Source organism: Plasmodium yoelii, assembly GCF_900002385.2.
Source record: "Plasmodium yoelii strain 17X genome assembly, chromosome: 5".
Classification (NCBI taxonomy): Eukaryota; Apicomplexa; class Aconoidasida; order Haemosporida; family Plasmodiidae; genus Plasmodium; species Plasmodium yoelii.
This window is the reverse complement of record NC_036177.2, coordinates 193,549-207,701: the sequence shown is the minus strand read 5'-3', so window position 1 is coordinate 207,701 and position 14,153 is coordinate 193,549. Positions and strand designations below refer to the sequence as shown.

The window sequence follows — 14,153 nt, the reverse complement described above, 5'->3', positions numbered from 1 at the left end:
AAACTAATTCTTATTGTGGAAGGTTTACACATTTGAGGAATAATTTCCTCGATGAATTTAACAACTCTGAATTGTCTTTTAATAAAAGTACAAATGTAAACAATTGTTTCCTTAAAGCAGGATAAGGAAAAAAGGAACATAATAACACAAATATCGATATAATTAACGACTGTGGTTTATAGTTGTTTAATAAATTTTTTAATAAATTCAATAAGGATTATTTTAACTAAAACTTTACAAATACAATTATCATATACATTATGATATGGTTAAGTTACAAATTAAATCAAAATTCAGAGCACAAATTATTATCTTAAACATGTTTTATACACAATATATAGAAATAGATGTAAAATATATTACTCCTATAGAAAATGGTACGATATATAATATTTGTAAGAATCTTATAAATAATAAAAAGGAACTTGTGAATATTAATATTAAATATATGTTCACATTTTATGATATATTTAAAATGTTATATACTATGTACGGTAATTATAATGAATATAGTTCAGACACCACGTCGTATTTATAATTCTATTAATAAATAAAGTGATCTTATTAAAAATTTTAATGATAATAAAAATTCATGCAAATTTTTTCTATAACTATCCTATGTAAAAAAATGGAATACAAAATTCGATGACACCATCAAACTTATAGTTACTAAAAAAATAATTCCGATTTTATCTATATTCCTTGTAATACTAATATGTTTAGGAATTACTTCAAGATAAATAATGAGTTGAAAAATATATTATTAAAAAAAATGTTCATCATTATATATACAAGCTTACAGGCTTAAAATAATTTTTTTTAACATTTTTATATTATATTTGATATTCGAATCTTAGAAACGATTTCGAAGACAAAGTTTAAGAGAAAAATAAGAAAAAGTGTCAAATAACCATTAAATTGTTCTTTGGATGATAGGGATTGATATACTTAAGACACTTCTATGTTTAAATAACAAATTTAGAGTTTTATGAGAATAATTAAAATAAAAAAGCAGCAAAAGTATAAACACATTTATTTTAAGAATAAAAAGGAATATTAATATTAATAAGAAAAAGCAAAAACAAAGAAAGATGCTTGATAAATTATAATATTAACATTTGTAGTACTAAAAAATTAAATATATAGGTCATTATATTAAAAATGCATGATCAGACCATATGCATATAAAATTTTCATAAAACGAAAAAATACGCTTAATGATAATAATTAAAAATAGACATATGTATTAAATAAATTGACTTATTAATATATGTACAAAAACATTAAATTTTTAAAAGATTAGCATACAAAATATTTGGTTATTTCATAGAATATTTGTTTTTTAAATTAATTAGAATTGTTAATTTGTCTCCTCTGAAACTTTCTTCAATTAATTTTGGAGCATTGCGATAATCTACTTCAATCTACGAAAAAACGAAATGAATAAATATATAAAATAAAATATTGGGTGAATGAATATCATATATTATAAATATGTGATTTATAGAGAGAGGGTATATTTTCGATAAATGGGTAAATGAGTATAGGTAACAATAAAATAAATGATGAAATAAAAGTGTTATGCTATTAAAATTGTTATATTGCTTACAGCATTAATACTGGTAATCTGAATAGATTTGCTTTTTTTTTGAATGATATATCCGGATAAGTGAACAAACATTTTACTTAAGTCTCTTTTTCTAATATAATCTTCAGGATCTACGTCGGTTACGAATGAGTTTGCACTTTCTACAATAGCATTTTTAAATAAATTTTTGTCTACATAATTGTGATCATTTACATTTGGCGATGTTAAAGCAATTATAGTAGTATCTTCAGATACCTACAAAATGAATAAAAAATTGTATGTATTTAGATAAATTATGGAGTAATAATATGAAAAATACGGTTTTTAGATAAATAGAGAGAAAATGCTTCCTTACTTTACGTTTTACAGCTAATGCATACAGATATCCTTTAAAAGATGGATCAGACATATCTGTGAAGTGTTGTTGTATCATTACTAAATTTGGATTATATTCACGGACAACTTTTCCTAAAAAAAATTATAATTTTGCATAAATATAAATTAAAATATTATGAAAAATAACATAATTATATATATAAAATAATAGAATAGAACATTGATAATAATAAAGCAAGAAATATGGATAAAAGTTGATAACCATATATTAAATTGATTAATTAAATATTTTTACATACCTTTTACGGTGACAAAACTATATAAATTATTATTAAAGTTGGATAGTGTATCTATTATTTCTTCATACTAATATAACAAAAAAAATATATGTACATAATTAATAAATATTAATTTTTATTTGGCCTTAATTTATGGGTTATAAAATTTTATTTGTTAATACATACCTTATCGGTGTTGTTGATTTCAATATCAATTTTGTCAACGATTACATATTTATGTCTCTTACGATATATATCTATTTCGTTAGCATAACAGTAATGTAAATTGTAATCATTTGAATGTATAGCATGTTCTTTCAATCGTTCTATAGCCTCCTCCATAACATTTTCTGCTTTTTTAATTTCACTACGCTTGGTGCACACAAAGGGGATGGGTTGTTTATTATTATTATTATTATTATTATTATTATCAGGATTGGCAAATAATGTGTAGATGGGTGTTCTAGAAATTAGATTCCGACTGTTATAGGCCGAAATGAAGTCAATAAATTGTATTTATGTTTTTAATTGTAAAAAATGTGTTTATATAACGGCATTTTCATTATCACATAGTTATAGATATGTATGAGCATGTATATAATATTTTCATAATGAAACACATAATACATGCGTAGATATGTTTTACTATTTTATTACATATAATTGGATATTTTTTTTTTGGATAAAAATCGTGTTTTAGTTTTTTTTGGAGAATGCTCGGCTGCAAGCGCATTATTGTTCATATATATGAACAAGCTTAAAATAAAAAGGACAACCATAATGTAACCTTTATTCATTTTGGGCTTGATAAATAAAATATGAGTATTATTTTAAAAAATAATAATAAAATTCCGAAAATGTTGTGTAAGTGTAATTATAATCAAAAAAAAATAATTTTAGGAAGCTTATAAAACTAGTATATATTTAAATAAACATAAAATAATTATTTAAACGACAAAATTGTATATTTTTATTAGATTTATAAATTCAATATACTTTTTATTTAAACAATTTGAATACAAAGAAATACCAATAATAATATCTTTATAAATAATGAATTTATAAAAGCATAATGATTTATAAACCTTCGAATATTATAGTACCAAAAAATATATAACTTTAATTATTTGTTCTATTATGGGTATAAAAATCTGTTGTTTTTATAATTATTAAACTAAAATAAAATTTATAAAATATATAATATATGGAATTAAATATATATATATCATATTATATTTGAATAAGCATGAAAAAAACTTTATATGTTTTATCATAGTCTGCCAATATTTTATAGAATAAAATTTAGAAAAATATTATAAAAAATACAACGGTTTTTAAAGTAATACAAGTTGTATATACAACTTTAATATAATTATAGGTAAAAATATATCAATTAATAACCGTTATGGTAAATCAAATAATATATTAATAATTATATAAAAATAGTAGTTTTAATATTTCTTTCTATTTATTTTTTTTGTTTTTTAAATTTTCTTTTATTTTGAGTATAAAGCATGCTTTTATATTTTTTAATATTAAAAAAATTTAATTTAATCTAAGAATTATATTATGTTTATACGTGGTTGAAACTATAATATAATACTTCTACTCATAATGACAATAGATTATAAAATTTATATAAAATAACAATTTTTGATTATGGTAAATTTTTTGTTTGGTTTTTTTAATATTTTTAAACGAAATTTTTATAAATCCTAAGATGATAGAAACTGTATATTATTAGTAGTATTTATAGACATCTTTTTGCATATTAATGCAAGTTATAAAATTGTTTTTTATATATAACAACAAAAGTTATATATACAAATAATAAAAAAAAAAAAAATATAAAAGTTAAAAAAAATAAAAATTTACAAATATTTTAATAAACATGAGACAATTTTTTTAATTATTTTGTATGTATATAATGGCTATTAAAATTTTAATTTATCATTATAAAATTACAATTTATAAATGCGTGCCCACATGTAAAATTCGACAACTAGCATTTATATATGTAAATAAAAAAAGTATTTTTAATATAAAAATTGTTGCATTCATATGGTAAACATCCATATAAAATACTTTTTGTTAATTATAGTTGTAAATTCCCTATAATATTAACTTTTATAAACAAATGTTTTTTAATTAAATCATTAATCTTCATTTATATCTATTTCTATAATTTCGTCTTCTCTTTCAAAATATATATTTTCCGATTCACCATAATTTTTTTCATCATTACCTAAATTAATTTCATTTTTTTCATCGTGTTTTTTGAAAATTGAAATTGCATAACACGCTACTAAACCAAATACAATTGCTCCTGCATATTTAACAGAATCTCCTGCATTTTTTGTTTTGTAGGAACCTTTTTTACCTGAATTTGAGTGTTGGTAATTTTTATACTTTGTATCATTAACATTATTATAGTGTGTATTACTAGGATATTTTATTTTCGATGTTTCTTCTTGACTATTAATAGTATGTAAATTATTACGACTTAGCATGTGTTGTTTTATATTTTTTAAATTGTTTATAATGTTTAAATTTCGGTGTATTAAATGATTAAGGATATTTCGACTCCTATTTAAATCAAGAATTATGTTATTGGCATTTTCTATATGTTTTATGGCAACATTATATGATACATTATTATTGTTACTATATTCTGATTCGATTAAATTAATGATATTTTTAATACGAGAGATTATTGATGTAACTTTATTTTGATTATCTATAATGGCGTGTAATTTTATTTCTGGTTCTTTATTATAATTGATGATTTTTTGTATTATATTGTCTATTTCGTTTATTTTGTATACTTCATCTTTATATGAATTATTTTGAATTTGTTTAGTTTGCTGTTCAATATGATTGTATATAGTATTGGCATATTTTGTTATTTGTTCGCTTCTTATTTCATGAGTAGAATTTTGAATATCTTCTAAACTCTTTTGTATTTGGATGAGTTCGTTTTCTATAGTTAAATCCTTAGAAAAATTGTTTTTAACATCGTTTACATTTTGTAATATGGTAGTTATAATATTATTTATATTGTTATTACCATAAAATTGAGCTTTAATTTCATTTATTTTATTATGAACTTGCTGAAATGATTGTATTGTGGTTTTTAAATTATCCTTAATTTGTGATACATGATTTTCATCATTGTCTTGAATATGTTGTTTGATTATATTATTATTATTTTCATAAGTTGTAACATAATCTAAAATATTTTGTACTTTTTCCGTTAATTTGGTAATTGTGTCTATATATGAGGTTATATTTTCGTTTTCTTTATTACTAATATTTTTTATTTCATCTATCTGACTTTCATAATTAACAATATCATGATATATCTCTTTAAGCGTATTTAAGTTTGGATTTGTAGTTTCATTTAGTGCATGAAGGAATTCATTTTTTTTATCAGAAATATATTGATCAATTTGGTTTAAATTATTTAAATTTTCTGTTAATTTATGTTTCTGCAACTGTAAAATATTATCAAATTCTTTGGATATATCAAAATATTTTCCATTAATGTGTGCTATATTTAATAATTTAAAGGCATACATTTTTTTATAAAGTTGTTTTATGGATTCGATTGATTTATGAAGTTCAGAATTGAAATAAATCATTTGTAGCTTATTGTTGTATAATGTATCGGCATCGATATTATTTGAATCTATTGTAAATAGATTGGTCAAATTGTTGAGTATCTGAGTTGCTTCCTTTTCCTTTTCTATTAAATTATTATGATTTTTAGTTGCATCTGCAAGTATACTTGGTACATGCTTGTTTGTTTGATTTAAATTATGATTTATTTGTAATGTGTTGATGTCATCATTTAAAGAATTGGAAATATCGTCAATATATTTTAAAAATTCTTTTGAAAATTTAGCTGCAGACGTTATGAATTCCGAGTGATTAGCCACTTTACTTTTAAGAGTCTCGACTAATGTTTTGTATGTAAAAAGTAGGCAATCCTTTCTCGCTTCTACTAATTTATCAATTAAATCATTTTTTTTTATCATTTTATCCTCAATGTCTTTTATTTCTGTATTAAATGCTTTAGTTAGCTCATTTAGTTTGTTTTTCGATTGTAAAATATTATCATTTTCCTCTGTAGAATTGTAATTATTTTCTAATTTTTCTATAGCTTTAATATCATTATTAAATTTTTCTTCCATAGATGTTACATCAAAATCTATCCCAAGTTTATTTTTTTCTTGTTCATAATTATTGTTTTTTTCTTTGATTTGATTGTATTTTGACGATTCTAAAATGGTATCATAATTTTGAGAGCTACATGATAATTTTTTTAATTCGTTAGATTTATGCAAAAGTAGTTTAACTTCATTTAATATTTTTTCTTTTTTATATTTTAAATCACTTAATGTGCCTTTTAATTCATTGGTTGCTTGGACTTTTTCATATAAACGTTGGTTTTCGAGTATAAGATTTAATGTTTGTTGTTCTTTTTTCTGCAATTCCTGACTTTTTTTTAATATATCAAGAAGAGTATTGTAAGAATCGCTTATTTTTGTATATGTTTCTGATGTTTTTTGTGGAGATGGAATAAAGGTTAGCGTATCTTTTTTTTGGGAATCCAAGTAAGGTAATATAGCTATATTCATGTTTTTAAATAAATCTATTCCTGAGCTGTTTTTTATTTGAATATTTAAAGAATTTGCTAATTTCGGAATATTTATAAATATGTTTTCTGCCTCATATTTATAACTATTATATGTTTTACTGACAATATTTTCATACATCTGTTTTGTTTGGTTTAGTATATTTAATAATGAATTTTCATCAGTTGAATTTTTAACATTATTAATAGATTTTGAAATATTGTCAAACCCTTCGTTAGCTTTTAAATATTCGACTTTAAACTTATCATTCACAGTATTTAATTTGTTTTTAAAATGTGTGACTATTCTATCAAATTCATTTTCTTTTACATAATCTAAATAGGATTTGGCTTTATTTCCATGTTCTATGTTTTTTAAGAGTTCCTCTTGTGTGCTTATTCGTTTATTTTTAATTTGATCATATGTTATGGATTCTTTTGAAACCGCTTTTAAATAATTTGTTATTAGATTGTATGATTTAATAAATTCTTTATATATATTATCCATTTCTGTATTATATTTCCCCAGGTTTTCATTAGTGTTAATATCTTCTAAATCATTAGCGTTAAAAGACGATATTAGATTTTGTATTGTTGGTTGTATTAATTCTTTTGTTGATTCAATTCGTTTTTTATTTGCTTCGGCGATTTCATTTATTTTTTCTACAATTCCAATCTCGTAATTTTTTTTACTCTGGTTTACATCTCTTTCTATTTGTTCAATTTTGGAATTAACTTCATCTAATTCTTTTTTTCGGTCTTCAATATTTTTTTTTTGATTTTTGAGAGATTCTAAAAGTTCCTTAAGGGTATTTAATTTGCCTTCGTTCTCTTTTAGTTTTGTTTCTTGACTGTCTATAGATAAATTTGATAATTTTTTCTCTATGCTTTCGGTCTCTTTTAAATATTCATCTGATTTTTTTTTTATATCATTTATTTTTAAGAATTTTGTTTCGAATGGTTCTACGGATATTTTAATAGATGCTATTGCTTTATTAGATTTATCATTGTTAGCGACTTCATCTCCAATATGAATTTGTTCGTTTTTTATTTCATTCATTTTTTGTTTAGATTTGCCTAATTCCAATATAAACTTGTTGTGTGTCTCTTTTATTTCCTTTATGATTTGTTCTGAACCTTTTTTTGTTTTATCAAATTTATTTTTTAATTCTACCGCATAATATTTATTTAAAAGTACAGTTACTTCTTCTTTATATTTTTCAAATAATTCCTTATTTTTTTCGATTGCTTTTTTATTTTTATCAGCCTCTGTTTTATAACCATTAGACTTATCTTTGTGTTCTTTCAATTCTTTGATATTATAATCATGGTTACTAGTATCATTGTTTTTTTTAATTTTTAATATGTATTGTGATTTATTATCCGCCATTTCTATATTATGAAAGTTTAATAATACATTTTTATTATACTCTTCGGCATTTTTAAAATGATTGGCGATATTAGTTTCTTCGCTTAAAATATATGTTTTTAAATTTGTAATATTCTTTATACATTTATCAATATCTTTATCATCTAAAGTTGATTCTATTTTCGATTTACATTCTTTTAAACTTAAATCGTCTTCGATTTTTTTAATTACTTTTCCTGAATTATTTAATTCATCATTTATGTTTTTTTTATTCTTTTCAATTTCACTAGTATATTCTTTTACTTTATCAATAATTTTTTTAATTTTATTTAATTTTAAAATATTATATATGTTCGCAACTTCGCTTAAACATTGATTAATTTCACTATTATGCTTTTGGGATTCTGAAACATTTTTCTGTAACTTGTTTTTAATATCATTTATATCTGACTCATTAGATAAATCTTTTATTATTTTTGAAGATTTATCATAGATGTCAGAAATATTTTTTTTATAACTCTTACTTTTAGCGTCCCATTTTTTGTCATCATCATGTGATATTTTAAGCGCTTCCATTTCCTGATTTATGTCCATTTTTATGTCCATTTCTGTTTCTATTTCTTGTGATTTTTTTTTTATATTATCAAGGTCCTCCATATATGATTCCATTGCTTTTATCGTATGCTCAGCCTTTTTCTTTTCTTCATCAATTTGTTCCAAAAATAGGTTGCCTAAACTTTGTCCATATGATAAATTAATACCTTTTACTTTTTCTAACGATGTTTGATCTTTTTCTATTTTTGATATTTCACTTAATAATTTATCTATTTCCTCATATATATTTTTATTTTTGTCTATTTTTGTTACTATGATTTTTTGTTTTTTTTCTATTCCTTCTACAGTATCGTTAGATATTGCGGTATCTGGTACCTTTTCTAATTTATCTATTTGTTCTTTCATTTCACCAACATAGCTTCCTGATTTTTTTTTTATATCCTCTAATTTATTTATGTGGTGATCGATTTGTTGGCTTACAGTCTTAATGTCATCTTTAATTTTGTTAACTTCATTAGCATATTTTATATTTTCGTCTTTCCCAAAATCGTGAAAATTATAATGTTTTAATTTTTCCTTTATTTCATTCAAATTGGTTACGTTTGCTTTTACCTTTTCAACTACTTTGGCATTTAGTAATTCTATATTTTTTCCAATTTCATTTTTTATTTCTTCACTAATATTATAAATTGATGCATAAATTGCTATTTCGATATTTGAAATTTCTTCATTTATATGCGTATTATTTTTCTTAATATCATTAAAAGTTTTTTCTTTTTCAGCTAATTGATTATATAACATGTTTTCTTTATCTTTTCCTAAATTTTCTTTTAAATTATTGAAATATTGCATTAATTCATTGTTATTTAATTCGTAATCATTTAAAGATGCATCTTTAAATGTTTTATCTAACTCATTAATTTTATTGGTCAATGTATTTTCAAACTTGTCTTTATAAAAGTTTTCTATTGAATTAGTTTCCTTTACGGTTTTAATATTTTGATTTAACATGCATTTTAATGTATTTTGTTTACTACTAAATTTTGTTATTGACTCTTTGGTGATTTCGCATACTTTTATATACTCATCTACCTTTTTAAGGGTATTAATGTTTTGGTATTCTTTTTCAATGGAGTTTTTTGTTTCATTAATTAAAGATTTACTATCATTAAAACTTTTTTCATGTTTGCTTAATTTTTCATCCGAAACTTCTGCTTTTATTTTATCTGTTAATTCAGTAAATTGGGTGTGCTCTAAATTAACATTTTCTTTATAATTATTGTCAAAATTAATATATTTATCTACTTTACTTAAAAATGCGTCTTTCATACTTTTTACCTCATTTATGAATTTTGATATTTCATTTTCGTTAGTTGATATTTTTGTCATATGCTCATTGGATTTATCATAGTTTTGCTTGGCTTCTCCTTCTTTTGTATTGTCTATATTAATTTGACTATTATAATGATTTCTGATTTCTGATATTTTAGATTTATATACATTTAATTGGTCATTTTCCTTAGCGTAGTCATTTATTTTATTTGATAGTTCTTTTTCTTTATTTTTAAAGTCTTCTAACGTTTTATTTAGATCTTTGCTAATTTCTCCATATATATATTTTTTTATCGCCAAAATTGTGTCTGATAGTTTATTTTTGTTAGTTTCGATATTCGTTAGATGTGATTCAACTGTTTCATTTTCCATGTTTTGGATTTTACTATATACATTATCTATTTTAGATTGTAAATCGTCAAGTTTCGTTTTATCTTCTACATTGTCAATGTCATTTTCTTGAACTATAGAAGATAATTCATTATAGAGTTTATCAATGTCATCTTCATAAATTTGGGATAACTCTAATTTTATTGTATTATATATTGTATCTGTGTTCTTTAAATGTTCCGGAACTTGATATGGCGAGGTTTTAGTTAATTCATCAATGTATATATTGTTATTTTCTATTGTCTTCTTTAAGTCAACTGCTTTTTTAACATATTCATTTTTGTCAGATATATTTTTTATTTTTTCTTTTAATTCTAATTTTAACTTGTTTAGATATATATTTTCATCATTTATTTTCAAATATTGGTTAAATAAATCGTTAATTTGTGTTTCCAATTTAATAACTTTTTCATTTTCTTCCTCTAATTTTTTGTTTATTTCGACCATTGATTTTCTCCAATTTTTTACTGATTCATAAGATTTCTTCACTCCAGCTTCTACTTCTGTATAAAGTGTTTGATTTATACGCCATTCGACTTCAAAACCAATTATACTTCTTGTAGGAACTTCATCTGGTTGGTAATTGTCCATAAAATCAATTAAGTCTGTTAATTCCTTCATGTATTGCAAAATTAATTTCACAACATTATATTGTTTACTATTTTCGTCAATATCTTTTTTAATTTCATAAGAATTCCATTTCTCTTCAAATATTTCAAAAAATCTTTTTTCTAATGCTGTTAATTTCGATTTGGGTATCGAGATATTAAATTCATAAATATATTCTTTAAATACGTTAGTATTATTTGGATCTGGTTTCCCAAATATTAATCTTTCTATCGTTTTATGAAAATTTCTCATTATTCCTTCTTGCTGTTTATATAATAATTTCAAATGTTTTAGTTTATTAAAATTATAAATGAAATTAGCTCTTTGTTGTGCTATTTTTTTAATTTCCCTCAAGTAATAATAGTAATATTGCCTATATGTATCATGTTGTACATAATTGACCATAAATGTATAATTCGACGTACATTCGTTTTTGTAATTAGAATATTTGTTTAAAGTACATTCAATTTCGTTTGATAAAAATTTTAGTTTACTTATAATACTTCCTTGTTCCCCCTCAGACTCTAAAATTTTACTTAGTCTGTTTCCATGTGAACTAATTCCCATACCATGAATCACTAAATGATTGGATATAACGTCCAATTGAGAGTCCATATATTGTTTTGTAGTAGTAGCATACTCTTTATAAAGAGCATCTACATTCCAATATTCATAATAACACAAATGATCATATTCGGATTGCATCGATGAAATAGCAGCATCTATTTTGGGTTCTAGTTTTTTGAATCGTGGAAGCATGCAATCTACATAGCTTTTTCGGTAATTTGAATATGGATTATAATCATCTTTCGTGGATTCCTTATAAAATTCATATAAAGGATTATGTAATTTTGACATTTCATTTATTAAGTTGGTTTTTTGAAGTTCACATTCTTTTATTATTAGATTTATATCATTATCTATTTGAAGAGGGGTACTCCGTGGGATATTTACTGGTTTTTTTGCATTAGAATAAATATTATTGAGGAAGGTTCGAAGTTCTTGATAAAAATATAGTTTCACATAAAAATATTTTAAATTTTCGTTGGGACCTGATACATTATACAGAATATCTATTGTATTATACATAGAGCTATCGAATCTTGTTGGATTGGAGTTTTGGATAAAAGCACTTTTAACTATAGTTGCTTTTCTATTTGTTTTTTCATTGTCATTATTAAAAAATTTTAAAGTATCTAAGTCGTTTTTATTTGTGTAGTCATTGTATAATATGACTTTGTCATTCGCAGTGTCTTTTTGATTTTCTAAGTAAGTAATTGAATTTGGTTGTATAAATTTATCATTAATGACATCATTTTTATTATTATATTGTTCTTCATTTGAAGAGTTTGAATTATTAAAATTTATTCCTTTTAAATTATTATATAAATAAAAATTGTTTAACTGACCATCATGGTTCTTTTTTCCAGTTTCAATTTTTTTCCCATAAATTACCCCTAGATATAAAAGTTGAAAAAGATTATGTATGTTAATATATAAGTGCACAAATTTATATGAATATATGTTAAATAAATTTGTGTATTATAAGAATTGTAACTATTAGTTAAATATCTCTATTATTACCTAATGAAGTAAACAGAACAATATAAGTAGTTGTAATATAAATAAGTTTTTTCATCGTTAAAATATAATATATATTTTAGAATATAAAATTATTTGTGTTACATATGTTTATTTCCCTATTTAATGACAATGTTTTTTATTTTAATTTTTTTCATTTAGAGTTCTCTCTTTTAATACTCTTTCTTATATATAGTTACATTGTTTTGTTTTGTAAAGCTAAAAAAATGTGTGTATAGAGAACAGATAATTAATAATTATTAAGTAAAAAAATTATAGCCATAATAGATAATTACTAATGAGCAAATGATTAATTGATGGTGTGGAAATAAAGAATATAAATTAATTATTATTTCATATATCTTGAAGAAATTTTTACAAATAAAAAAATTGATAACTAACTACAACTAATTTGTTTAAAATTAAATTATAATGGAACTCAAATAACAAAAAAATATATAAGAATTAACAAAAAGGGAAATAAATAATAAGATGACTCTCCCTTTAGTGAACATATAATTAATTTACACATAATATAATGATAGATAAATAAAGGAAAATGTAAATTTGTAATATATAATTTTTTAATTTTTTTTTTATACATGAGTAGATGTTATTTTGTTTTTAATTTAAAATAAGATTCATATTTTAAATAATAATTCATACGTCGTTTTATGATAAATAGTTAGCGTTGTATATGTAAAATATAATTTAAGATAATGTGCATGTTCCGCGTGTAGAGTTTTGTTTTAATTTAATTTTTATAATATTCATCGAATCAAATTTATCAAGCATTACACAGAAATAAATAACTGCTTAAATATATAAGTAAAAAATTATAAAAAAAAATGTGCAATAACGACAATTTGTTAATTTCTAGATTAAATCTAAACTTGTAACACACAAAAAAATTATAATAATAATTTAAAAGAAAACTGTAAATAAAAAAAATTTATAAGTTTAAAATTACATTTAACGATTTAACATAAATTATATCATAAATTGCAATCATTATATTTGAAATTACAACCAATCATACATATATTAATAAAAAAATTACAATATAAATATCTGTATAATAAATAATGTAAATGTTAATTATATTAATCAAGTTTTGAATTTCATTATTTTAAATTTCTGTTAAAATTTAAATTCTTGAAATAGGAATATTTACATGATCTAATTTTTTCCATAAGATATAACATTATATTATCAACATTAGTTTGCTTTATTAATCGTTTTTATATGTGTAGATTTGGAAATTTTAATATACATAAAATAAATACATTTTAAAATAGCTAAAATGAAAAAAAAAATTTCATAATATATTTTGGTTGAAACATTTTATAATGATTAATAAAAAATAGGGATATAAAATTGGCGTCATCTATTCTACTATATATGCTTTTTAACAGCTATATTAATGGTTAAATATTTAAATATGTTTAATTCAGACAATTCTATATTTATGTGTGATGT

General features: G+C 21.8%; 2 protein-coding genes across 2 annotated transcripts; both read right to left on the bottom strand.

Annotated features, from left to right (window-relative positions):
- Positions 1–1,319: 1,319 nt before the first annotated feature.
- Positions 1,320–2,945, bottom strand: PY17X_0502000 (fam-a protein; the record flags this gene model as incomplete). The annotated part of the gene is made up of 6 exons (XM_718682.2): positions 1,320–1,424; positions 1,610–1,843; positions 1,944–2,056; positions 2,224–2,290; positions 2,389–2,683; positions 2,860–2,945. The coding sequence occupies 6 exons, from the start codon at positions 2,943–2,945 to the stop codon at positions 1,320–1,322; spliced, it is 900 nt and encodes a 299-aa protein (XP_723775.2).
- A 1,413-nt stretch (positions 2,946–4,358) lies between these two features.
- PY17X_0501900 (reticulocyte binding protein, putative) lies at positions 4,359–12,732 on the bottom strand (the record flags this gene model as incomplete). Its single annotated transcript, XM_022955158.1, has 2 exons — positions 4,359–12,550; positions 12,678–12,732. The coding sequence occupies 2 exons, from the start codon at positions 12,730–12,732 to the stop codon at positions 4,359–4,361; spliced, it is 8,247 nt and encodes a 2,748-aa protein (XP_022811623.1).
- Positions 12,733–14,153: the final 1,421 nt, after the last annotated feature.